Consider the following 25,139-nt stretch of genomic DNA (forward strand, 5'->3'; position numbering starts at 1 on the left):
GTACACACCCCGCACCCTCGGGACCCCCGGGACACCCCCGGGCGGGCTGCCTATGGCCCCCATAGGCGTCGGCCGACCCCTGCCCCGAAGGCGAGAGGGCCCGGTGCGGGACGACCGCCGGCAGCCCGGCAGGCCCCGGCGGGGTGTCAGCGGCGACCCCAGCGGCGACGCCAGCGCCGGCCCCGTCGCGCCCCCCCCCGGCACCTATAGGGCCCATACCCCACCCCCAGCCCCGGGCGGCGGAAGTGTGTGTAGGGGGCAGTATAGGAATTTCCTGTGACGTCCCGGCCCGGACTCCATTAGGCTGCAGCTGGGCTGAGAGGAGACAAACCCAGCGGGCAGCGAGCGGAGCGGGCCGGGCGCCTGGGGCTGCCGGGCGGGGGCTCAGGGCAGCGGCGGCCGCCATCGCCAGAGGGAGCCCCGAGCGGGCGGCGGCGCTGCCTCCGGGACCCCCGGGGGGCACAGGGCCCCGCTCCGCCTCCCTTCACCCCCGCCGCCCCCCGCCTCCCCCTTCCTCGCCCCTCCGGCTTCCCACCACGGCCGCTCTCGGCGAGGAAACTCTGGCCTCCGCTTCCTCCTCCTCCGACTCGGACACCGGCGGAGCCTCCCCGCCCCCGCGGAAGAAAGCCCGGGCCTCCCCGGCGGCGGCGGTGGAGGGAGCAGGAGAGCCCGGGGCTTCCGCGGGCAGAGCAGGCCTCACCTCGTCCCACTCCCCCTCGCTCCCCGCCGGGCTCGCCCCCGCCGCCGCCCCGCTCAGAGGCAGCAGCAGCAGCGGCGTCGGCAGCGCCATGCAGGCCAACGGGGCAGGAGGGGGCCAGCAGCAGCAGCAGCCGTCGCAGGGGCCGGCGGGCCCGGAGCTGGGCTGCCTGAGCGCCCAGAACGGCGAGGCCTCGGCGAGCACGGCCGCCGGCGACCAGCTGGCCCACGCCAATGGGCTGCTGCCCTCGGCCAACAGCGGCGGCGGCAGCCCCGGCGGCCTCAGCGTCAACAACGGGGTGCCCGCCGCCGGGGGTCCCGGCCCGGCCGCGGCGGAGCTGGGGGGCGGCGGCGGTGGCAGCGCCCTGAAGAAGAAGAAGCGGCTCTCGCAGTCCGACGAGGACGTGATCCGGCTGATCGGGCAGCACCTCCACGGCCTGGGCCTCAAGTAAGTGGCCGCGGCCGTGGAGGCGGGGGAGGCCGCGGTGGGCGAGGGGGAGAGCGGCCGGGGGGGGCTCCCTCCCGGTGCCGGCCGGGGCGCCCTGACCCAAGGCCCTCGGTAGGGGCCCCGCACACACGTCCCGCTGTCCTTCTCTCCGTTGGCGGGGAGGGGGCGGCAGGGTCCAGCGCGGGGTCGCAGGAGGCCGGTGATCGACGGGGAGGATGAGGAACTGGGGTGGGGGGGAGAGGAAGGGACCTGCGGAGCGGGGTGGGTTGGGGGTTGGTGGCAAAACATGCCCTGTCGCGGCCTGGTAGTCCCCAGCGAGGAGAGGCCAGTGCCTGGGTGCAAACAGCAGTGAGGCAGGCCCGCTCCCAAAAAAATGGAGCCAGGGATGTGTTTTCTAAGCCTGCGCTCGGTGTCTGCGGACGGAGAGGCCGGGAGCTTGCTCTGCCAGGGATGGCAATATGGAAGTCGAGTTGCACACCGATAAGGGCAGATCAATACAAATGTGTTAGTGGGGGAGAAGTTATCTGGTAAACATAATGGAGCCCGCAGCTGGGCGTGGGGGGGGGCGGCTCTTTGCAGATGAGCTCCAAGATTTGGCTTGTCAGCTCGGAGGAAGTGAGCACGAACTAAACTGCCACTTAAATTAGGCTGTTTGGTTTCACTTGGAAAAACCTTAATCTCTGTAAATGATGAAGGTCTCTGCAGATTTCTGCTGGACACGTTTTTGATAATAACCTTATCTGTCGACTAGAATCAAATCTGTTGGCTCTTTCTTAGAACTGGAATAAGAAAAATAATTTCCCAGTGGAGTAGAAGTCTAAAAATTTAATCACAACACTGAGTTTGTGAGTAAAGCTAATGCCAACATGTCATGAATTTGGAAGGAGGTTAGAGAAATCCTGCAAAGTCTTCATGTAGCTACCACAAAAGAAGTCTTCAAAACACCGTGGAATGGGTCAATTAGAAATAACTTGGTACATAAAATGCCTGTGACACAAGAGGCAAGTTTACAGCAGCAGACAACTCGTGACTGTTCATAGACGACACCACAGTAAATAAGCTATTTTTAGTGTAAAGGGGGGAGGGCCACAGGTTCATGAGTTTGTTTATTTTATTTTAAGGAGCCAGGCTTTTAATATGTGATGAAGAAGAAAAAGTTAGGCCTGTTCAAGATGTAGTAGCTCTCCATGTTGTTTTGGGGGGAAGGGAGGGGATAGAGGATCATAGCCAGTACCTAACAGCTTTCTAGTCTATGTCTTCCTTCATGAAGTCTATCTTCTGTGCAGGGATGGCTGTTTGTGGTGGCTGGTAAGTCCCATACTTTATGGTACTTCAGCGAAGCTTTCAGGCTCATTCACAACTTGCTTTAGCTGCAGGTAGCTGTTTATGTACCCCAGGCAACTGAGACAGTATTTTTGGACAGGCATCTGAATATTGTCCTAGTGTTTTTACTTTATCAAGGTTACTTTTAAATATGGTTAACTGTTATCATAGCAGGCGGTATATTTATGAGGGTAAAACTGGTCGGGTTTTTTTACACTGTATCTCTCCTGCAGCCAGACTGTTGATCTTCTCATGCAAGAGTCAGGATGTCGTTTAGAACATCCTTCTGCTACCAAATTCCGCAATCATGTCATGGAAGGAGAATGGGATAAGGTAACGTAGGGCTTATAGGACTGTATTAACCACTGTTTAAATTTATAGTATCTGTGAGAGAATTCAAAATCCACTCTCCTTATATACTTTTTTGTTTGTTTGTTTTTTTCTTATGCTGATTTCTGCAGGCTGAGAACGACCTGAATGAACTTAAGGCCTTAGTGCATTCTCCGCATGCAATTGTGGTAAGAGGCACACTTGAACTCTTTCAGAGCTGTATAGTTGGACTAATTGTAGTGGTGTAATCTTTCTCTATGGAGTTGGTTGTCCATAGTTCTTGTTTTCTTTTTTGTTTACTTTAAGCTGCTTGCATGTTATCTCAAACGTCATACTAATCTGAACTTTTTTATTCTTTTTTAGAATGTGAGATAGGAGGTTCCAAAGTATGGAGGTTAATATTTTGGTATACTGAATGTTCAAAGTTTGTTAAACATACTTAACTGATAAAATATAAATCCTGTAACGGTCTTAAAATAGGTCAGTTTCTGTAGAAACTCTGTATGTTTAATACTAATTTCAAACTTGAAATACTTCTCACAATCTCTGTGTTTATGGGAGTTAAGTCGTCTTGAGGGAAAAGAAGTTTAGAAACAAAATACAGTAATACCGTTGCGGAGTTGGCATTGTAATAGCACATTACAAGAATATGGAGACTGCTATAGACCATGAACAATACTGTTGCTTTTCCAGATGGCTTCTAAAAAGCAAATGTATTTGTATTGCTGTTTGGGATTTTATTTGGAGCTTTTTCTCTTTGGCTGGCTTTTTTTTTAAAGATGAACCTAGAAATAGAGGTTTGTAGGTCCTGTGACTTGGCAATTACAATATATGTTGTTATAATTTCAGTAACTTTGAGGAAAGTGTTTCTTGATTTGATTTTTCTATGTGGAGATAGAAAAACATTAATTAGCTCTTCAAATGGCTTCTTCTGTTTTGTTTAAATGTTGATTTTAATGAAATGAAGTTAGTACTACTATGGTCACTTAAGAAGAAAACACTAGCAAGGCTTTTTGAAGTCTGACTGTAAACAATGAAGAATCAGCTGATGGCTGCTTAGCTCCACTTCTAGCTGATTCATTTGTTGTCAAGACAGTTTCCTGTCTGGTGGGGGAGGGAGGGAAAGAGAGAACAGGAAGTGAAGTAGGAAAAACAGATGTTTAACAAAACATCAGAGGGTACTTGAGAGAAGTTTACATTCTGTTCTATTAATTTGGTCAAAGCTTAGCACCTCTTAATTAGACTAGTAGTTCACTTTCTCTTAAAGACTTGATGTACATAAGATTTACTGTTCAAATAGTTGAGAATGTTGCATGCAGCTTCCAATAGTTTATGGAGACTGAAAGTATGAAACCACTGTATGTGAATATGAATGGTCGTTTGAATCAGATTTTCCCATGTTTTGAACTTCTGGAGTTGTCAAGTTTCTCTGTAGTATTAATATTTTACATGTCCGAGAGTCAAGAGGTTTAACTGAGTATCATCAGTGTACTTTGTGGAGAACTTTATTTGAGGAAAAAGAGGACATTTTCCTTTTGTTTTGGAGGGCTCTGAAAGCATGCTTTTCTTCAATGTTGATCTCTAACTGCTTTAATAAAACCTGGTGCGATAAAAATACTTGGTTTAGACTAAACTTTACCTGAACCAAATATTAACGATTTTATTTTTAAAGTTGTTCTCCTTTATGTAAACTTCATATAATGGAAAACAGAAAGCAGTATTAAATGTCTTGCGTGTGTGCGTTAGTAAGAAAATACTGATTTGCAAGGATAAGTTGAGCTTGTGCGTGCTCCATCGTGTGTACGCTGTCTTCACCTCCCTCCCCACTGGGCTTTTTTGTACACAGTTGAGATTATGTGTGGTTATTAGTGTAGTTGGCACACGGAAAACTAGTGATAGATCATTACAGGTAAGGAGGGATGCTTTGTGCTCTGTAGGTAATCCCAACTGCAACAAAGCCAGAGCTAATGAAGATTATAAATGTCTTGATTAGGGAAAGTCCAAACAAGATGCTGCTGCAGGTAACTCTTTAAAAAGAGAATATTAGATATTGGGTTTCCTGACTTGTGACTCATACTGTATGACTAGGTGTTTCAAAATGTGTACATACAAGAAGACTGGGTACCTAAAAGTTTGGATGACACAGAGTGTTTAACAAAATAGGGTGTGTGTGTTTGGTTTGGTTTTGGTTTGCGTGTTGTGTTGTTTTCATGTGTGGTATGTGTTTGTTTGTTTGCCTTTTTTTTTTTTTTTCCTTATGGTTAATATGACCTGGACAAAATAACGAGGATATATAGCTGCTTTTGAAATGTGTGGTCAGTGAGTAGGATAGGTATTTTGAAAATTGTACTCCTGTTTTATTTCCCTTATTTCTGCAAAGTGCTTTAAGTTCTACAGGTGAAAATACTAAACATGAAATGGCTGATCTCAATTTGTAAATCTTTTATATGTTGGTAGGGGACACGACAGTCTGCTATTTCTATTTGTGTCAACACAACTGAGTGCTGTATAGTGTGTGATTAGTTGTGTTTACTTTTCCAGCATATAAGATACAGCTGTCTTGAGACAAAATGTAGGAAACTTTATGGTTGATTCAAGCATGTTATTCCTCTTTGAGTAACACTTGGAAAAATATCAGCTTCAAGCCAGCCCGAGGTTTTGATTACTTTAGGGCTACTCAGGCATATTATGGCATCTATCTTGGGTAACCTAGGAAGAAATCTGAAGATTATTTCTCTGTAGTCCTCTAGAATATACTTTCAAGTTGTTGTCTTTACTTTTTATTTCCATTTACTTAAATAGGGCTTTCCACCAGTTCTTGAGGTAGGCAGCCTGCAGCAGGCAGCACAACAAAGAGGAGATTTGTCTTGTACTTTGAGCAAAGTGCTCCACCTGCCTGTGTGGTGTCCCTCTTGCTACCAGCATTAAGAGCAGTTCCCTATTGGAATAAATTACTATTTTAAGTGACAAGATTTGGTGTGGTTGAAGCCTTATTAAATTCTATAGGCCAGAATATTTTCTGCCTCTTGCATACCAATCTTGCATTTAAGTTTTGGATGGTTAAGTGCTTTTGTTAGTGATTTACAAGACTATGAAAGTAAAGGCTACAGAGTAATGAAAATTGGAATCTTGGTTCTGCAGGCTCTAAGCAGGTAGCTACTGTGTTGAGTTTGTCCTAAAACATCAGCTGATAATTTCAGGATGTCTTTTAGTTACCTGCTTCATTTCAAAGAAGAGTTGTTTCAGTAGTGTTTACTGTGCTAAGAGTTCAAAATAACAAGCTCCACAACAGTTTTATTACTTATTTAAGATATGCAGGTCAAAAGTAACACCAAAATCTAATCCTAAAATCAGGTTGTTATGCATTTTAGTCTTTAAACTCCTGAAGATTTGCTACTGTAACCAGTTAGTGATCAAAATGGCCCAATTTCTTGACTCTGGTAGGATACTTGTCCTATTATTTTCACAGTTGTGTTGCTGAGGCTTTCACCTTGGGTTACTTAGTACTGGTGGAGCATGGTGCGTGCAGAAATTCCTACAATTTATGATTCTATAAGGGGCTTTCCTACTAACAATTAGGACAATGAAGGACTGAAGTACTAAACATTAATGTTAGTAATCAAAGGCTGTAGTTTGAAGGAAGCAAAATGCTAATATTACATGAAAACAAAAAACCCCTGTAAATGTAGTAACTCTTAGTTTTGGCCCAGGGTGATCAGAGGTTCAACTTACACTTCAATAATAGCTTCTAGAAACAACAAAGTAACACACTTTATCCTCATCCTCTCTACAGAGTTGAAAGACAGGCAGAGGTAGTAATAACTGAACAAAACCAGCCAGGCAGCAGTGCTGAAGTTGTTGTGGGGGGCTCTTCCATGCGTCCTACAGGGTGAAGAATCTTTGCTGTAAGCTGAACGATGGTAGTGTCTGGATTTAAATTGTTCAATGGTAAAGAGCGTAATGATGTCGAATTTCCATTGCAAACACTGAGATGATAACAAGAAATCCCAGGCACTTGTTTTATGTTGTACATGTTATAATTTGGGTTATGATAATCTTTATTTCCCTTCTTTGGAAGGCAGCTAAAGAATATGGAGAATGAGTAAGCAGTTCTTGTGCATTGCATCAGATTAGTTCTATACTCATTTTATTCTATTTAAACGGTGGGGTTTGTGCTTTTACTTTACAGTTGCCAGTGTTATAAACAGTTCTCTTTCCTTCTGGAAGAGGTTGCTTAGGCTGTAGAGGAGATGATGTACTCAAAATGGTCTTGTCTACCATAAGAAGGTGGTATTGAAAGTAGTTAGCAGTACTATTAGTAGAGCATATAAGTAGTTGAGAGAAAATGAAGTAAAAATTCAGTTGTTCAGTGAAATTGGTTTGTCAGCAAAGTCAATAGCTGCACAAAAATAAGTGGCAAGAGGCTGTGAGTGTCCTTTTATAAAAAATGTCTTGAAATATGTCACTGGAGTGTGACTTTTGCCTCAAGGAGGCTGTACTCATGCCATTGTTTGAGTATGCTGTAGGGCAAGTTTTTGAGCAATTATCAGAATAGCTAAGAAAATCAATTTAATTTCCCTATCAACACTTTGCTCTAGTTCTTGCCTTTTGCTATAGATAAGTTACAATTTAAAACTGTTTTTTTTAGTCTAATTCTCCATTATGTTAACAGTAGACTCCTGCATGAAGTATACAGTGCTGTGTTGTTCTGGAAGCTTTTATCTTCCTGATATGCCAGAGTTGCACATGGCACTGATGCCTTTTTTAGGAAATTCTACTTTCTAACCCAAAACTGAAATTATAAGTCTTTGGATAAATTGGCAAGTTATCCACTTGGTAGTGTTCCTTTAATGCTTCCATGTAATTGTTAGAACTGGCATTAGAAAAACTGCTTTTTAGGGTTTTCTGCTCTTTTAACTTATTCCCCTGAAGAAATGGAATGAACATGCCAAGTCCTAAAAGCAGGGAGAGAGAAAGAATGACTAGATCAAGATGGTTATCACATTTAAGGGAAATATGATATAAATGGAATAGATATTATAGGCAATAATTGGAGAAGGAAGAGTTGGAGGTATTAGAGTTTTTATTACAGACTGGAAATATTAGACTATTTTTTAATTTATGGTGATCATCAGTGCAAGGTTACCAAGAGTAGTGAAATATGGTATGTGACTGCTACCTGAGCACCTCCATGCATCCTTGTGAGCACCGGCTGGGAGAGGGAGCTCTTATCCCTCCTGCTGCTCGTGAATAAGCAAACAGCATGAGGTCTGCCGGCCTGCTGTGTGGAAACAACCATGGAGGCTGTAAATCCTTGGCATGTCTTTCTTTTGGTTGTCTGCGTGTCAGAACACCAACAAATGTCTCACCTGGAAGAACTGTACAGTGATGCTCTAACAATTCCAAATCCAAATAAACTAAACAACGGGATAGGGAGTGTGCTATGGGTTTGCCTGTCACCTGCAGGGCAATAGAGCACTACAGACATGTTTGAACATAAATCACTTTTACTATGTAATGTTTTGTGCTTTGTAAAGCTGTGCGGTAAGTTAATAGCACTGTATGTGGAAACTTGATTCTTTTGAAGAACTGAACATCTTTGGAATATAAATTTGCTTTATGGTTTAACTTTGGATTTTACATACAGTAAGCCTTAAACTTTCATGTAAGCTTTAATAGGACAGGAGCATCTTAAACTTCCCAATTATCCCTCTACTTACGGAGGCTAGCAGCATGTTTGAAACTAAGTAAACATTGACCAAATATGAGCATGAAAATAGTGAGGTGCCTGAGGTCTGACAAAGCAAAGGAAGCCAGTGATTGAACTGGTGGTGTGTTTGTTAGAAAAGCATATGTAATTTGCTGCACTTAATCTTCATTCTGTTTCTCACTGATATGTCTAAGAATGTACATTTTCCTTTTTAACCTGGTGAGTCCTGTGGACCAGAAATGTCTTTTCCACCTGATAACTGCTAGCAGTAAAGATGTGCAAACACACAATAGTTGGTTTTATCCAGAAACAACAAAACTGTGTTTCTGATAAATTGGTATTAGAAATTTCTAAGACTTTGGGTTTTGGAGTATAGTAAATGAATACCTAATATTTCTCTTTTTGTGTTGTTTTTTTGGTTTTGTTTTTTTTTTTTTTAATCCACAGACATTTGTTGTTAGAATAGCAGGCTTGATTTTCTTTTTTTATTTTTAAAGAAAACAACCAAAACCTGTACAAGATGAAAGGAACACTGTGAAATAGCAGTGATTACTTCGGAGAAGTGATTCCTAAATATAGGAAAGTATTTTTCTTGTAATCCTGAAAAATGATGCAACATCCAAGGAAAACAACTTAATGTGGAACTACAAAACAAAACCTCAGACAGTTTCAGTTTGTTATTGCTATATGTTATGCAGCTATGCAGACAATCCATATTGGCTCCCATATAAGCAGTATGAGAACTTGTTGAGTTGGCCTGTTGTGTTCTGTGCTGTCTTGCAGTCCTAAATCTGTGATTAGCTGCTTTTGGTCACTTCTCTTGATTTAATGTAAGATTGGGAAGAGAGATGAGACAAGTTGAAGTGAGGATCTGAGAAATGAGGTAGGAAGGTACCTGGAGCCCCATAAGGTGGGAAGGAAATTCATGGATAACTTAATTTCTGCAATGTTGTTGAAAACCCAGCAAAAAGAAATTGAGTAATGAACATTACATATAGCTGTATTTCTGAAGGGCATAGTAGAATGGTTTCTACTGTTCTGTTTAGGCTCAAACGTTTTCTGAAACTTCAGTCAACCTTTTTCCCCTGACTGCTGCTTTCTGTCATGTCAGAGGATGAAGTTTTTGCTGCTGCAGCAGAAGTACCTGGAATACCTGGAGGATGGCAAGGTCCTGGAGGCGCTTCAAGTTCTACGCTGTGAACTGACACCTCTGAAATATAATACAGAACGCATTCATATCCTCAGTGGGTAAGCGTTTGGACGTTGAAAGCTCTTTTGGTGGAATTTTTGAAGGAATTCCATAGCTTTTGATTGCTGACATTGTGAAAACTCAAACTGTATTAAAGCCATTATCCTGTTGATTAATAAACTGTAGTGAGATATGCTAAAATGGTGACTAAAGAAGACTATTCAGTAGAAAATGCCTGGTTTCAGATGCTTGAAGATAACCTCATTGTGATTTAATCTTATAGTACTAGAATCCAAATTAATACATACACTTCTATGGTCATCTGATATTGAATTATTAGCCTGTTATCTCATAGCTGAATAAGTAGATTAATATAGTCTTGTTTGTGCTTGGATGAAAATAAGACATTTCTACTTTCCCAAAATCTGTGTTTTGTTTACTTTTTTCTATTGCAAATTCACAGACCTTTTTTTCTGAAGGAAATGTGTGTTTGTGTGGAATAGCTAACTGCCATTTTTCCTATCAGTCTCAAGTCGCCTATTTCCAGTTCATTGAGAATGTTGTTATATATGTATCATGTTTAAAAGTGGAAAGAATGATTCCAGAAAGATTTAGTCTGGTGTGTGTGCACTTTTTTAAACAGGTATCTGATGTGTAGCCATGCAGAAGATTTGCGTGCAAAAGCAGAGTGGGAAGGGAAAGGAACAGCTTCCAGATCTAAACTTTTGGACAAACTCCAGAGTAAGATGTTCTAGTGTTTAGAATTTATTCCCACCTCTGTAAATCCAGTGTATCTTATATAATGACATGTCCCAGGGAAATGGCTTTAACTGCATTTGCTGGTTGATGTTTTTGTATTTCTTGGTTAATGGGAATGCCTTTACCCTTTGGTCTCCTGTATCTAACCTTTTGCAATGGAAGCTCTTACTTCTTAGCTCTGCTGCATGCAGTGATAGCATAACGTGGTGATTAAATGTGTGGTTTGGAGGGAGAAGGGAGTGTTTTGTAAATGGCAGCTACACTGAGCTACACCTGAAGTGTGGCCTATAACCACTATTGATACCAGGATGGGTTGGTAGTGGTCTCAGACTCTGATGTGAATTATGATTTCTTCTGTTTCTTGTGACTGGTGTGATACTATGTATCAGAGTTGGAAAACCCATGGTATATCTTTATTTTGATTATGTTAATAGAGAATTCTTTAAGTGAACACAACTGATACTGTTGTTTTTTGAGTTAGTTTGTATACATGGTGCTTGTTGGCCAGGACAACATATATTATAACTACAATATATATTACTAGTACATATATAATATGTATACTATAACTACAAATACCTTGCATACAGCTCTGCTTTCCAGAAGTTCATGCTTCAAATTCCAGATGTATAGTTGTAGATTTGGCAAACTGTGTGCGCTATTTTCCTGTAGCTTTTGAGCTTTATTTATTAATATCTCTTCTAAGAATACTCAAAATACCTTCTTACTTGTGACTAGGTTTTGATATATCTTGTTGTGCTTTTTTTCTTAACTCTTTTAAAGCGTACCTACCCCCATCAGTGATGCTTCCTCCAAGGCGTTTACAGAACCTGCTACGTCAGGCTGTGGAACTTCAACGGGACCGGTGCCTATATCATAATACCAAACTAGATAGTAATCTAGATTCTGTGTCGCTGCTAATAGATCATGTTTGTAGTAGGTAAGAAACCTTTGCTACTTTTAATATGGGAAGCAATATAATTTGTCCTTTTAAAATAATCTAATTGTACCTACTCTGAAAAGGAATATGAAGACTATTTTGAGTTTGTTTAACAGGAGTTGACTGGGAAAAGAGTTCTCATTAAATGAGTAGTGGCAGGGAGTAGAAGGTGTGTATAAGAGACTTTGGTAGCTGGATAGTCAAGTGATGGGGTCATATTGAAGATTTATCATTTTGATCAGATAGGTATGAATAAAATATATTACTATGCTAATCCTCCCCACTTGTTTCTTGTAATTTTGGGCAGCCACTTTGTTTATTCATCAACACATGATTGCTGTGCTTTTTTCTCTGGAGAATTGCTATTATGTTTCTTATCTAGGCTCCTGTCTTCAAGGTTACTGGAATGCAGAAAGTCTACTGATGCATACTTCATGAAGTCAGCTTTCAGCTTTTAGTAGTAGACAGTGAGGTGCTTTTAGACACAAATGTTAAAGTAGAGCAGAAATGTGCAGTAGACATTTCTGGTTTACATAATATATAATATGAATGGTATAAAGAACTATTTTCTCAGATTTGTAACGTAGTAAGAATTGAATGTCTCTTATACCTACGTATTAACTCTTAAAACTATTTGCCATACTCTACCAGGCAAGAAGCAGGAAGATGTTTGTTAGTAACAAATGGCTGACTTGAGTTGTTTTTCTCTCATCCAGCAGAACTCTGCCAAGGACCCAAAACTCAGTGTAACTTTTTGGGAAAACTGCTGTGCATGGTGTAATGAGGGCTAGGACACCTAGAAAACAAAGGCTGTGTATGATACTCTTATGTTTGCTCATGTAACAGGCCAACAACGCTTGGGCTTACATGGGAATTTTTTCCTGTTAAGGTTAGCTCATCTGAGGAAGTTAAATATTGATAACTTACTTATAGAAACTTTCTGAACTTGGCTGGTTTGACTTACATTCTTGAGTTACTCGGAGTCTATTTTGAAAGATGCAGACTTCCATAGTACTTCACTCTACCCATCTGAAGGTTTTAATTTAATATCCTTGGAACTTCTTGTATTCAAGTAATATTTTTAGGCTTTGTCTAGCTTGCAATTTTGCTACATCACATTGTTGCCACAGTTTTGTGTGTATATGTGCATGGACATTTGCCCATTTTAAGATGTATTGGAAAAGGTCAGATGCTGGAATTGTGGCTTCCCTGCTTAAGAAGTGAATCTTAAAATCAGACTAACAGATTTAATTTGTCTTTCTACATGTCATAAATAACATTGGGTGTTTTTTAGGGGTTTGTGCTTAATCAAACCCCTAGGAGCGTTCAAGCCAACTGTAAAGAGCATGGTTAACTAAAGTTGGACTAGCTAGAGCCAGATATAAAATACTATATGCATTAAATCTGAATTTGAATTTCACCCATCTGAATCTGTTTGCTGACGTAAGTTTGGCCATAGGTTTTGGGGGTTATTTTCACCTAATGTACTTCTTAAGCTTGTATATTTGGTATGTATGCATACATGCAAACATACATACTCATGACTACTTTAATTCAAAAAAAACCCAATTCAAAATAAAGGCTTCCATTCTGTCCTCAACTCAACCTATTGTACCTACCTGTTGCAGGGGTCTGAGATCAGTTTGTGGTGCGATGTACATGCTGCCATGCTTGGGCATAATGAGGTGAGTTAAAGACAGTGGAAGCCAAATTTTGATTAAACTGACAGAAGTAACAGTAATCTAATAGCTTAGACAATCTAAGTTCTGTACTACTTAAATGATAGAATACTGACAACTTTCCATTTTTTAGTTGGAACTAATCTGTTGTGGACTTCAGGCAATATTTTGATGAAGCATGCTTGAATTGTACTAATAGGTACAATGCTTAACTAAACTTATTCACTTCATGAGAGTGGGAGAAAGAGGAAGAATCTGCTGGGAGTAGAGCTCTGGTTATTTCACCTTAATGTGTCTGAGATTCTGGTAACAGAGAATTGATGCACTTGGGAGTGGTCACTTTTGGTTTTGAGAGCCTTCAGCCTATTGGGTGTTTTGTTTGGTTGTGTTTGTCGTTTGTTTGTTGCGGTTTTTTGTGTGTGTGTTGTTGTGTTTTTGTTTTGGTTTGGTTTTTTTTTCCTGAATTCTTTTGTCTTGCTTTCATGTAAATAAACTTTAGACTAAAGTTTACAAACCGTGGAGCCCAAATGAGAGGTGAATGCTGCTGCTTTCTAGGTACTAGTTTAATATAGCATTTTTGAAAAAGAACCATTGTGGAAGTTGAGAAATATATCTTCTGTTGTATGTACAGGAAATAAAACAAACAGCAATTTTATTTTTTTTTAATTTAGAATTTTGTACTTTTGTAAATACAAAACCAGATAACTTTATTTTACTACTTTATTTCAGTATGTGAACAACGTGAGTAATGTGTGTCATGCTGAACAGAACAATTTGTAAGGAAAAAGAAAAACCTTTGAGCTACAGTAATATCTAGTTAAGAAACCCAGAAACTGTTATGCAACCAGCTTTAGTTTCTTGTTTGGAGACTGCTGCTATTTCCTTCTGCAGAAGAGTTGTTTAATGTGTGCTTTGCTATCTGTGAAGTCCAGCTTGCTGGGCTGTATGTTTCATTAATTAAGTGAACTTTTTGTGAAGGCACACTGATCTGGATTGTGAATAGCATAACTTGCTATTGGGATGTGTCTGCAGCAGCTGGATTTACTGTGCCTGTTACGCTTTTTAGGAACCTAAAGACCACCTTACTATGAAAATAGTGTACTCCAGCATTATACTGCTTGCTTTTCGTGTCTACAAAACTTTGGCTGCTTTTCTCAAGCTTTAAAATACAAGCGCTATTGTTCTATAGAGTATTTTTTAAAAATGAAATATGCTGAAAAGGCTTTCCTGGGACACCGTGTGCCCCTTGTACTTTGTGTGAGTTACAGATAAAGACTCTCTCACCTTCTAGAGCAAACTGCTGCTCTGAGGAAAAACATTAACTCATTACAATATGGCTAAATAATAAGGAAATGCTCTTTCTGTAGGTGCACATATCTGTGTAAGGGCTTGTCTGCCTTCTAGACTTCAAGGAAAAAAAGTCGTCTTTGATGGGTGGGGCTTTTACCTTGGGCTCAGTGTTGTTCCAGTGGCAACTATGCAAACTAGACAGCTCCTGGTCAGCTCAAAGCAGGAGCAGAACAGACTTGTGTTTTTCAGTAGAGGAATAAGTAGACATACCAAAGGAGGCCAACTACAGATACGTATATGTACATTTTGTGTCTCCTCCTCTACTGTAAGTCAGGAAATGAGGGCTGTAGGGTTGTTCAGTGGTGCTTGATAGCCTTTAAGCATGGATTAGGAGGCATCTTCTGGTAAAAGAAAATGGATTGAGAGGATATAGACACTGTGTTAAGCAGAACTTTTTCTAGATTCTGGTAAGAAGTAATTTTTCAGGTGTCTTGTCAGCCTGGCTACCACCAAATTGTATTTTAAAATACAAATTTAAAGGAAGTAGGTGGTAGTTGTTTGTTTTTTTTTGTTGTTGTTGGGTGGGTGTTTATTTGCTGTTTGCTTCGTGGTGGGGTTTTGTGTGTGTTTTTTGTTTTTTAGGCCAGTTTATCTCCAGTGATAAGTACAACTGTGTGTGTTCATGGAGACCGTAATTGTTACATTAGTACCATTGTGTCCCATGAGAGTTGTTGTCCTGTTGCACAGAGCCCTGTGAAAACTCAACATAAAACTAAACCACCTCAGGATCCCTGCAGTTCAAGAAAGCGTCCATGGTTAGAGACTGCTTTTTAGTGCATCTGAACAATGAGCTTTAAATTACTGCAGGTTTACATGTAGAAGCTGTCATCTGATGTAAAAGCCTACATTTATTTTAGCTTAGCCATCAAATTCTTATACAGTGGGCAAGCTGTAAATAAAATAAAACTTATGTGCAGTTCTACCTAGCTTAATATTTTGACTGTTAGCTTTTCCTCAGTGTGTAACTGGAAGATTAAATAGTGGTTCTACAGAAATGTTTGACTCTTCTCCTTTGGTAGTTTATCATATAATTTTTTTTTTTATAAACACTTAATGTTTTACAAAATGTAGTTTTTGTGAGGGAAAACTGTTCACGTTGAAGGCTTATAATGGTATTGTGTTATGCTTAGCTATTGTATGTGGTACTCTGCAAAGAAAGTGAAAAATGGCACAAAAGGAAGGCAAAGAAATACCCTATTGCAAGATCACATTCAAGAAAGAAACAAGACAATTATTTTACTCAGCTTTTATGTAAGAATCACTTCGAAAGATTTTGGCAAGATATAACTGAGTTAAGTACTTACAAAATCTTCACATGTACATGAAACATTGCATGTAGGATTCAAACAGGTTTGGACTGCAGTATTTTCTATACATCGTAGAAGCATGTGCTAATAAATTGTTATGCTCATAAAGAGGTCAGTTTTATTCCAAATTATATGAAAGCATAACAAATTATGTGAATGGAATAATAGTTCTAAGTTCTTACAATTAATTACAGTCACTTGGTGGTGCGAGCTTTTTACCAGAAAAGACACTTCATTCTGTACTTATTTGAAACAGTTGTTAATAGATGAATTTTCAAAGTTGTCCGGTCTTGCATTTAAAAAAGTTTTAGTTTTTATGATCTTGCTTTAAAAAAAAAAAATCTTACTGCTGTTGTAGTAATCTGAAAATACATTCTTTTCCCAGGAAACAGTTCCCATGCTATACACAGCAGATACTAACGGAGCACTGTAATGAAGTGTGGTTCTGTAAATTCTCCAATGACGGCACTAAACTGGCAACGGGATCTAAAGACACAACTGTTATTATATGGCAGGTTGATCCAGTAAGTGTGCAACATGTGTTAAAATGTGTATGACTTGTCTTTCCCTTCCCTCTCTACTTTATCTTGCTAGGATGATTTGATTTTTTTGTAGGACAGGCTAACGTACTGTAGCCCACTGACAAGGGTGTTTCTCTGGGACACAGAAGGACTGAAGATCGTGGTCAGTCTAAGTTAGTGAAGGAGGATGCTTGGAAACCTGGTGCCTGAGCATAAGGCTTGAACTGTTGACTGCTTTGGGGCAGGAACTTTGTGCCTAACCAGTACCATGGGGTAGAGCCTGCTGGTGCCCTTCAAGGGAACTTCTTGGCTTGAAGGCCTTGAGAAGCGTTGGGTGAGAGTGGAAGGAGTGTGACAATGAGGAACCTTTCTTCTAAATCACTCCTACTAAGAGGGCTTCTGATCTGATGCATGTGACTAACCCCTTTCTGTTAGTTGGTTACTTGGACTTTAAATATCCATTTCACCATTTATTACTTTATTTCTGAGCAATAAAATGGTATGTGTTAAACTGAAATTGTATCAGTACACTACTTCATGCTGGTTGCTGTTGTAAGATTTGTCTTGTCTTGAGATGAAGATTTAAACACTTGTCAGAATCCACTGACAAATGGAAGTGTACCCATCCATTTTCTTACAGACTGTGGTTTTAGGTTTTGATACCCATCTGTGCCACTGTTTCTCTTACATGAAATATCCTACAGCTACAAGACTTACCTTTCCTACCCATAGCTATACTTATGTAAATAAAAAGATTGAGTGGTGAATCTAAGACTGTTTTAATTGACTTGTAGAAGTGATATGGAAGTATATATCCATACATTTTATAACAATTGTGAATAAACTTGAAAGTATGCACACAATATTTGTAGGTTTCAATGCCTGTAAAACACTATCAAAAAGAAGATTCCTAGATTTTTTTTTTTTTAACCACACAGCTGCAAACTGGTATGCTAAGTGGAAGATAAAAGGTTTTTGCGGTTCTGTACTGGCTTTTAGTGGGATTTGGGAGCTGAACTTAAACCTTTTCTTCAACTACAGGTTAGAAAGCTGTATAATTCTGAGCAACCTGATCTAGTTGAAGATGTCCCTGCTCATTGTAGGGGGGTTGGACTAGCTGACCTTCGGAGGTCCCTTGCAACCCAAACTATTCTACGATAATTTGAGTTGTGTTTTATATTAAGAAGATGGGAGAACTTAACAATTATGCACGTAGAACAGGGTTTTATGTAGCCCCTGAACTAACAGCAAGTGCTATGGATTTTTCAGGCATAGAACTGGTGTGGTTTGTTTGCAGCTGGAGCTGGTGTGCTCTGGGCCAAGAGATGCATAGCAGCATAAGATGACTTATTTATTTAGGAAATGATCTGTTGGCTTTGTTTTGTTTTAACAAACGAGTAATTTGAAGTAAATTAAGGATCAAATGTTTTTTGCTGTTGAGTTCTCACTTGATTGTAGAGGCACATCTTCCTCTTATGTTGATGGGTTTTAATACTCAACATCTTGATTAGCACATTTTGTAGTGAATTGTTAGCTAATATCTGGTTAATCAAACCAAGTAAATGTTTTTTGGTGTCTTAGACTACCAACCCTTTTGGTCAAGGGATTTCTAAAGGAACAAAATCTCTAATAAACAGTTAGTGGGAAAGTAGTTTTGAACAGTTTTATCTTTGGTATTTGAGTACCAAAAAACCCCCCCAAACTAACAACCTCCCCACCACCAAAAAAAATCCCAAAACCCCCATCTGGGAAAAAACAAACAAACAAAAAAACCAACCAAAACCAAAACAAAACAAAACCCACAAACAGAAAAAAACAAAACCCAACAAAACAACCTGACTTTGAAACCGTCTCAAGGAGGTGGATGCCTGAATAATATTAGGCCACATAACTCAAATGGTTCATTTTCATATTTGGCAAGCTTGCTTCTCACATTTCCTGTAGGAGTTGATAATGTATTTTGCATCAGTTGTTTTTTTTTAATCAGGTTTTCAAGGCTGTAGGTATTTAGAGTTATTCTACCCAGGTATATAAACTACAAGGAAACATCTGTCCAACTCTGCCTGGGAAAGTGATGGGAGATCACTGTTTATTTTAAACAGTATTCTTTTTCCACATGCACTTCATGTGTCTGAGAACCCTTCATTTCTCCCTTTATCTCCCTTCTTGGTGTGTAATGACACTGCTTCTGTAACTTTTTCTTTGTTTCATGCCATGAGTTTCTTATTTTTTTTCTAAGACCCAGCTACATCTCCAAACTGTCTTAACCCATGCTTCTGTTTTCATTGTCATTTGTTCATTTCAAAATTCTTGTGCAGACTCAGCAGCATTAAATAATGTCTTGAGTGAACTAGGTTTGTGTGTGGAATGTATTATTTGACCGTTACTAAGCGTGGCAGAATCTCTAGAACACAAAGGTAAGCATAGTACGTGCATCACCTGGTCTGGCACGCATCTTCTTTGATAGAGCTTTCCCTTCACTTGTTCCTTACAGAAATGTTGTGTTGTTTCCGCCCCCCCCCCCCCCCCCACCCCGTACTTTCTGAAAACTGTTGACAGGTTTTTGGCTTTTCAGCCAAGGAGCTCAACTACATCAGACTTAAGTTGATACCGAAGTAGTTGTTTCTTCTACATAACAAAAATCTGTGAAGCTGTATGTAAGGGATGGAAGTGCTGAGATTGCTTCTGGTGGTGAGTGGGAAGGTGATGAACTAAATTTGGGGATGTTTTCCTGAAATACCATTGACTGCTGTTTTAGAGCAAAACATAGTATAGCTATTTTGCTGTATTTGAAGTATGAAAGCAGTGTGAGAGAGAACAGCCACAGAGACCTGTCATTAGAAGAGGAAGTTCCTATCCATCTTGTTCCTCAGGAGTCATATGTGATGGAGAAGTGACAAGCTGCTTTAATGCTGATGTAAAAAGAAATACATCAGTTGCAGGCAAGCTCCAGAATGTGAGATGATGTCAAACATGAGTTGGTTTCCTTCCAGATCAGCATAGCTACAGACACAGCAGTGTCTAATGCAGACCAGGATCAATTATTAGAATCGAAGAGGGGCCTTGAGGAGGTCCATTTGTTTGCCTGTCTATTTCTGTGCGTTGAAGATTATTCTTTGCCCACTTCCTTTTGAGGAAGTTAGTTTTTCTAGCCAGCAGAACCTTCAAAGCTGCATGCTGGCTGAGAGTCACCAAATCCCTTGCAGCTGATCCCAGGAAACAGTCCTTTGTGTCACTCTGTTCCTCTGTTGACCATGTTCTTTCTCTTTAGAATCAAGAGGTCCTCTGCTGATTAATACTAAAACAAAAGAAAGAGAAGGGACAATTTGAGAAATGAAGCTAGATTTTCAAATTACTCACTCATTTTGAAGAGAAGTAGGAGGTATAAACATCCCCTGTGCAGAAAAAGAAAAAGGGGAGGGTGGGGGGCAGTGAGGGAGGAAAATCTACTTGCCCCTTTCCAAGAGACTTTGCAAAAATTATTGTCAACAGTTGAAAAAGCTCAGTTCTACTTTCTGTATATGCATGTTGTTAAGAGTTGGTGCTGATATTGTATTGAAGCATGCTTCTGTATTTAGGACGCCAGTGTATGGTTTTACCATTATCTATCTGTCCTGTGTATTCTGATAAGCTGCTTGGAAGTTGATTTCCTCTGACAAGGCAGCAGTAGAACAATTGTAGTATAAAGGTGATACAAAATACCCTTAGTGAGCAAAGTATGTTTCACTCAGGGAATCTGGCAGAAAAGGTGCAACAGCTTGCTGTAGGGAACACTTTGGAAGTTAGAACACCTCTCAAGGAAGCTTTTAAAAATACCTTGCTTAAACTTTTTTTCTTGACCAGCATACACAAGATACATTAATGTTTATAAAAACATTGGCACTTGAAGGTTTTGTTTCTCTGTTTAACCATGATAGGCTTCCAGCATGTCTTTACTTTTAAGAAAGTGACTTAATAATGTAAAACATGGATAACAGAACTTTTGTATTCCAGTAGATGTAGAGAGACTTGACACTACAGAAATCTTATATACTAAGCAAGTGTATCTCTGTACACAATGATATCTTGAGAGTTCCACATTCAGAATCACAGAAGATTAAAACAAAAATACCTACAAGTGTTCTTGTTTTGCACATTGAAATTTGGACACTTTTAATGGTCCTACTCTGCAAACTAGCAACTGCTTTTCCACCTATTCATGCATCTTGTAAAATGCAGGTGCCACGTTGCATAAAGCAAACTTGACATGCTGTACTTGGATACACTGCGTGTGTGAAATCTAGTAGGAGTTCATTTGCGTTGCCTCAACAGAATCTCTCGTTTCAGGATACTCACCAGCTAAAACTACTTAAGACGTTAGAAGGTCATGCATATGGCGTCTCTTATATTGCGTGGAGTCCAGATGACAACTATCTTGTTGCCTGTGGCCCAGATGATTGTTCTGAGCTTTGGCTCTGGAATGTACAAGTAAGTGGTGACTAAGAGTCAAAAAAAACCCAAAAAACTTTGTGGTCAGCTGCCTACCTTTGTTTTAATACCTAAATATGTTAAGCATGAAAGAAGTAATTTCTACAGACTTGTGCAAAGATGGGAGTGTAAAGAAGAGACGCTGATCTCTGCGCCTCCCTTCAGTTTTGAGAAAATTACTATGGCAGCCTACAAATTCTGTACTTGGTTTGTGCAGAACTGAAATGAGAGTTCAAGTCTAAGTGTCTGGGACAGTGAAGCAATTCTGGTGTTATCTGGTTACTGATAATTTCTGAGAAGGGATGGCATAAATCCATAAGACCTTAGAGAGCTAGTGAAGAGAAGAACAGTAAATTAATCAAGAGAAAGAGGGCAGAATTATCATCTAAGGGGAACAATTGCTTATTCAAGATTTTTAACAAGTATCAAAAGTAAAAGATGAAAGTTATTTTGACTTTGTGTAACCCTCTTGGTGATTTCAGAACTTCATCTTTCAGTCAGACGCTAGGGCATTCTGCTATTTTCTCCGTTAATTTGAAAATCCTTTTCTACTGTTGATTTTTATGGGCACTTGCGTTGATATAAAAGCTTCTTCCCCTGCTTCAGTTGCAGGCTGTATAGTCTTTATTGCTGCCTTGGACTCTTAAGTAATTTAGTTTCCTAAAACAAAAAGTTTCTTTTTTTCACCCATGAAATACTTTTCTCCTCTTTAATTGACTAAATTGGCTTGGTGAAGAGCATTAGAGCTGGCGCAAGGGAGAAGCCCTTACTATTTTGACAATGGTAAGCCACTCATTGGCAGTCTGTCCTGTGAAACAGAAGTGGTATAAGCCAGGGAGGAAAGCTAAATTTTTGGCGTGGAGAACTCCCAGCTCAGGGAGGAAAATGTTCTAAATACTCTGATACTCTCAACTTTTTAGTGAAATGTATTTTGTCCTTTCTGTTTTGTTGTTGTTGTGTGTGTCTTTTTTGTTTTTAGTCTCCTCCTGTCTCCTTGCATTTCCATGTTTGGGTTTTTTTTGTTTTGTATGGCTTCTCTCTCAAGTACTCTTCCAACTTGTTTGAATTCCTCTCTTTACTCATAATCTTCCAGTTGTCTGACACACTGAGTAGTCCATCTGTCCTGATTTGATGGACAAAATAAATTGTCTTAAATCAAGTCCAGGGTCACTGGAGATGTTGAAGCAGTTCTGCCTTTTTATTGCATTATTCATAGGTTTGTGTTGTTTTTTGATAAATGTGTTGAAATATGCACTTCCAAACATGATGTGTGTCATTAAAGTTATGGATACCTTTTTGTGAAAGGGTTCTGCTATGAGACCTTGTTGCCTTTGTTTATTTTCAAGACTGGGGAGCTGAGGACAAAGATGAGCCAGTCTCATGAAGACAGTTTAACAAGCGTGGCCTGGAATCCCGATGGGAAGCGTTTTGTAACGGGAGGTCAGCGTGGACAGTTCTATCAGTGTGTAAGTTCGCTGCATCCATCCCATTGAAAACCAAGAAAGGAAAGTTTTGTCATAGTCAAACCTGAGGTTTTTGTGATTTTTTTTTTTCGTGTGTGTACACACTACATCTTCAAATCCTTTGTAATTCAAAGAAGCAACACGTTAATGCTAGTATTTTAGCAACACTTTTGTATGTGGCAGTTTGAAGGGTTCAGGCATCTTTTATCTGCCTAAAGGAGGATTTGTGGGCTGAGAATTTTTTTCTTACCTGCTCTATAAAATACACTGTTCAAAAGTAGTGCCTTTGTCCACAAATGTTGTTTATTCCACAGAATTTGGACTTGACTATATCTGTCTTAGTTTTTGCATGCTGTCTTTGCTTTGCGTAAACAGAAATTTGAAACCCTCGTTACTTGACTAGTGTTTATTTTGGGTGGTGGTCCACAGTTTCACCGTACCCTTGATTATTTGTCATGTGAATTGGTGCCCAGAATAATAGTGCAGTATGCAAATCTCAGTCACTGCAAAGGTGACATGACATAAATTGCATGTGTCATGCACAAGGAAATAAGTAATGAGAGGGATTCTCAGCTTTACAGGACAGATACCTGCAAAAGCCTCAGTTAAGACAACCAAGTCCTAATTCGTTAAGTCATCTCTTTCACAGGGTAAGATTGCTTTCTGTAGCAGTTGTCTGAACAGAAGGTTAAAAAGATATTTATCACAACTCCTCAGAAGTCTGAGACTAATGATTCTTTTTTTTTTTTTTTTCTTTTTCCTGGTCAGGATTTAGATGGTAATCTTCTTGACTCCTGGGAAGGGGTGAGAGTACAATGCCTTTGGTGCTTGAGTGATGGGAAAACTGTTCTAGCATCGGACACACACCAGCGAATTCGGGGTTATAACTTTGAGGATCTTACAGACAGGAACATGTAACTACCTCTTTCTTTGGTTTTGAATTCCTGGTTCTTAGAGTCAGAAGAAGATTGAGGAAGGGTTTGTGGGGCATGGTGGAAAACAAGTTATTAAAATGCTTTCAGTATTAAACATGGGAACAACATGGGAAAAGAATGAGTGAGTTCCAGTTGCAGCAAGAATTATTAGGTCAGGTATTAGAAATAACTTCTTAAGCACTGGACTGGGTTTCTTGTGGATGTTTTGACATTTCTGTCATCAAGAGGTGTTGTCTTCTCAATTCCTGGCATATTTTACTAGATTTTTTTTAGGAGCTGCATTTTGAGATCTGAAGTCCCTTTTGGCCTTGGGATTTGTCATAACTATAAGCAAACTATTGCAGACCTGGCCTGTACTGACATAGAGACATACCTAAATTCAAGTTCAGAGCTGTCTTTCCCTGATAATTACAGAGACAGGACATACCTTTTGTTTTGGTGTTGCATCATTGTTTGGTTAAGTGTACTCTTAACACTGATGTGTCTTATCTTTTCAGAGTACAAGAAGATCACCCTATTATGTCGTTTACTATTTCAAAAAATGGCCGTTTAGCTTTGTTAAATGTAGCAACTCAGGTGAGTTGGTGATGATAAATGGAAATACAAATAAATCTGCTTGCAACTGCTACCTGTTTTTAATATTTTGATTTGGAATGTTTATTAACCAGTTGTATATCATGTAATATTAATGCCTTAATATTCATAAATATAGCATGGCATTCTCTGACAAGAAGGCAGTATTTTCCTTGAGACTTTTCTTTTGACTGATCTACTGTCAAGAGTTTCATACTATGAAATATGTACTATTGCATATTAATATCTGGCTATTGCGTTGAGAAGCCAGGTATACCAAGAATTGTGGAAGGTTGACATGTTTGGGCTTGTGAGAATTAGATTTTATTTTAGTTATACTTCTAGAACCTTGAGTAAGAGCTTTCAGAATGGAAAGGACCATAGACTGGAAGAAGTTTAATCTAACAATTTAGTATATCTTTACTCTCTTGATCTAGTAACAGTACTGAAGTTGACAGAAGTTATATACTTTCATAATACTTAGATTTATTTTTTAGTGTGTCAAAAGAATGCGATGAATAATGTTAATGATAAAATAACATTCTTTACACTTATTCCCAGGGAGTTCACTTATGGGATTTACAAGACAGAGTTTTAGTGAGAAAGTATCAAGGTGTTACACAAGGATTTTACACAATTCACTCGTGTTTTGGAGGTCATAATGAAGACTTCATTGCGAGTGGCAGCGAAGGTAACATCATTCCCTTTTGTGCAGAAAGCTGGAACACTGTATCCTTCCTTTACCTTATTTTTATAATGTTGTTGTTAGCATTTGTCATCTATAAAAGCAAGCAACTGGTTCATTAAGTTTAAGGAGCACTGAGATCTTAGCATACTTGGAGAAATAACTGTGTGCTAGCCGAAATAATATTTGGAGAGGATGGTAGTAGTAGAATGCATTAATGAATCTTTTGGGTTGCTCCTCTAAAGCAAAAGCATCTTCATATGTTTACTTAGAAGTGGATGGGGTGTTTTTGAGGCTTTTTTGTTTTGAGGTATGATACTTGGGCTTACGGTTTGAATTAAAAATACTCCTGGGGAGTATCAGCTTCATTTGTGTGTTGAAGAGATAGGTGTGGTAAGGTTATTTTAATTTCAATAGAGTCATCAGCTTAATCATGGAAGGAGTAGTCTCAAATTAAGCAGTTGTTGACATAGTCTGGTAGGGTTTCTTGGTGTTCAAAGGCTTTGTGGTATATTTTTACTCAACTGTTTGTGGCAAGAATAGAAACTAGTTAATGGTTTACATGTTGAATTGGTTCTGTTCTGTCACTGACTTTGTACCATTGCCTCCCAGGGAGGTCACTTAAGATTCAAGCCTGTGCAGGGCTAAGAATTACGCTTGAAATATGTCACTGTTAGCACTATGTAACTTAGAGCTGTTAGAAAATAAGGTTGGCCAGGACATTACTACTATCCTTTTCTGGCAAACACCAAATACGTGTAAAG

The 25,139-nt window shown here is 39.7% G+C and overlaps 1 protein-coding gene across 2 annotated transcripts in view; it reads left to right on the forward strand.

Moving 5' to 3' along the window:
* Nucleotides 1–280: 280 nt before the first annotated feature.
* Nucleotides 281–25,139, forward strand: part of WDR26 (WD repeat domain 26) — a 33,555-nt gene continuing 8,696 nt past the window's right edge. Inside the window, exons 1-13 of one of the 2 annotated variants that reach the window (XM_082047255.1) lie at nt 281–1,144; nt 2,701–2,800; nt 2,929–2,985; nt 9,619–9,755; nt 10,340–10,437; nt 11,239–11,395; nt 13,024–13,080; nt 16,117–16,255; nt 20,579–20,719; nt 22,066–22,185; nt 22,951–23,096; nt 23,615–23,693; nt 24,252–24,381. In XM_082047255.1, the coding sequence (XP_081903381.1) occupies nt 789–1,144; nt 2,701–2,800; nt 2,929–2,985; nt 9,619–9,755; nt 10,340–10,437; nt 11,239–11,395; nt 13,024–13,080; nt 16,117–16,255; nt 20,579–20,719; nt 22,066–22,185; nt 22,951–23,096; nt 23,615–23,693; nt 24,252–24,381 (1,717 nt within the window). In that variant the 5' untranslated portion in view covers nt 281–788. The remainder of the gene's footprint in view (nt 1,145–2,700; nt 2,801–2,928; nt 2,986–9,618; nt 9,756–10,339; nt 10,438–11,238; nt 11,396–13,023; nt 13,081–16,116; nt 16,256–20,578; nt 20,720–22,065; nt 22,186–22,950; nt 23,097–23,614; nt 23,694–24,251; nt 24,382–25,139) is intronic. The other variant, XM_082047256.1, reaches the window with a different exon arrangement.

Source organism: Streptopelia decaocto, assembly GCF_964273445.1.
Source record: "Streptopelia decaocto genome assembly, chromosome: 3".
Classification (NCBI taxonomy): domain Eukaryota; kingdom Metazoa; phylum Chordata; class Aves; order Columbiformes; family Columbidae; genus Streptopelia; species Streptopelia decaocto.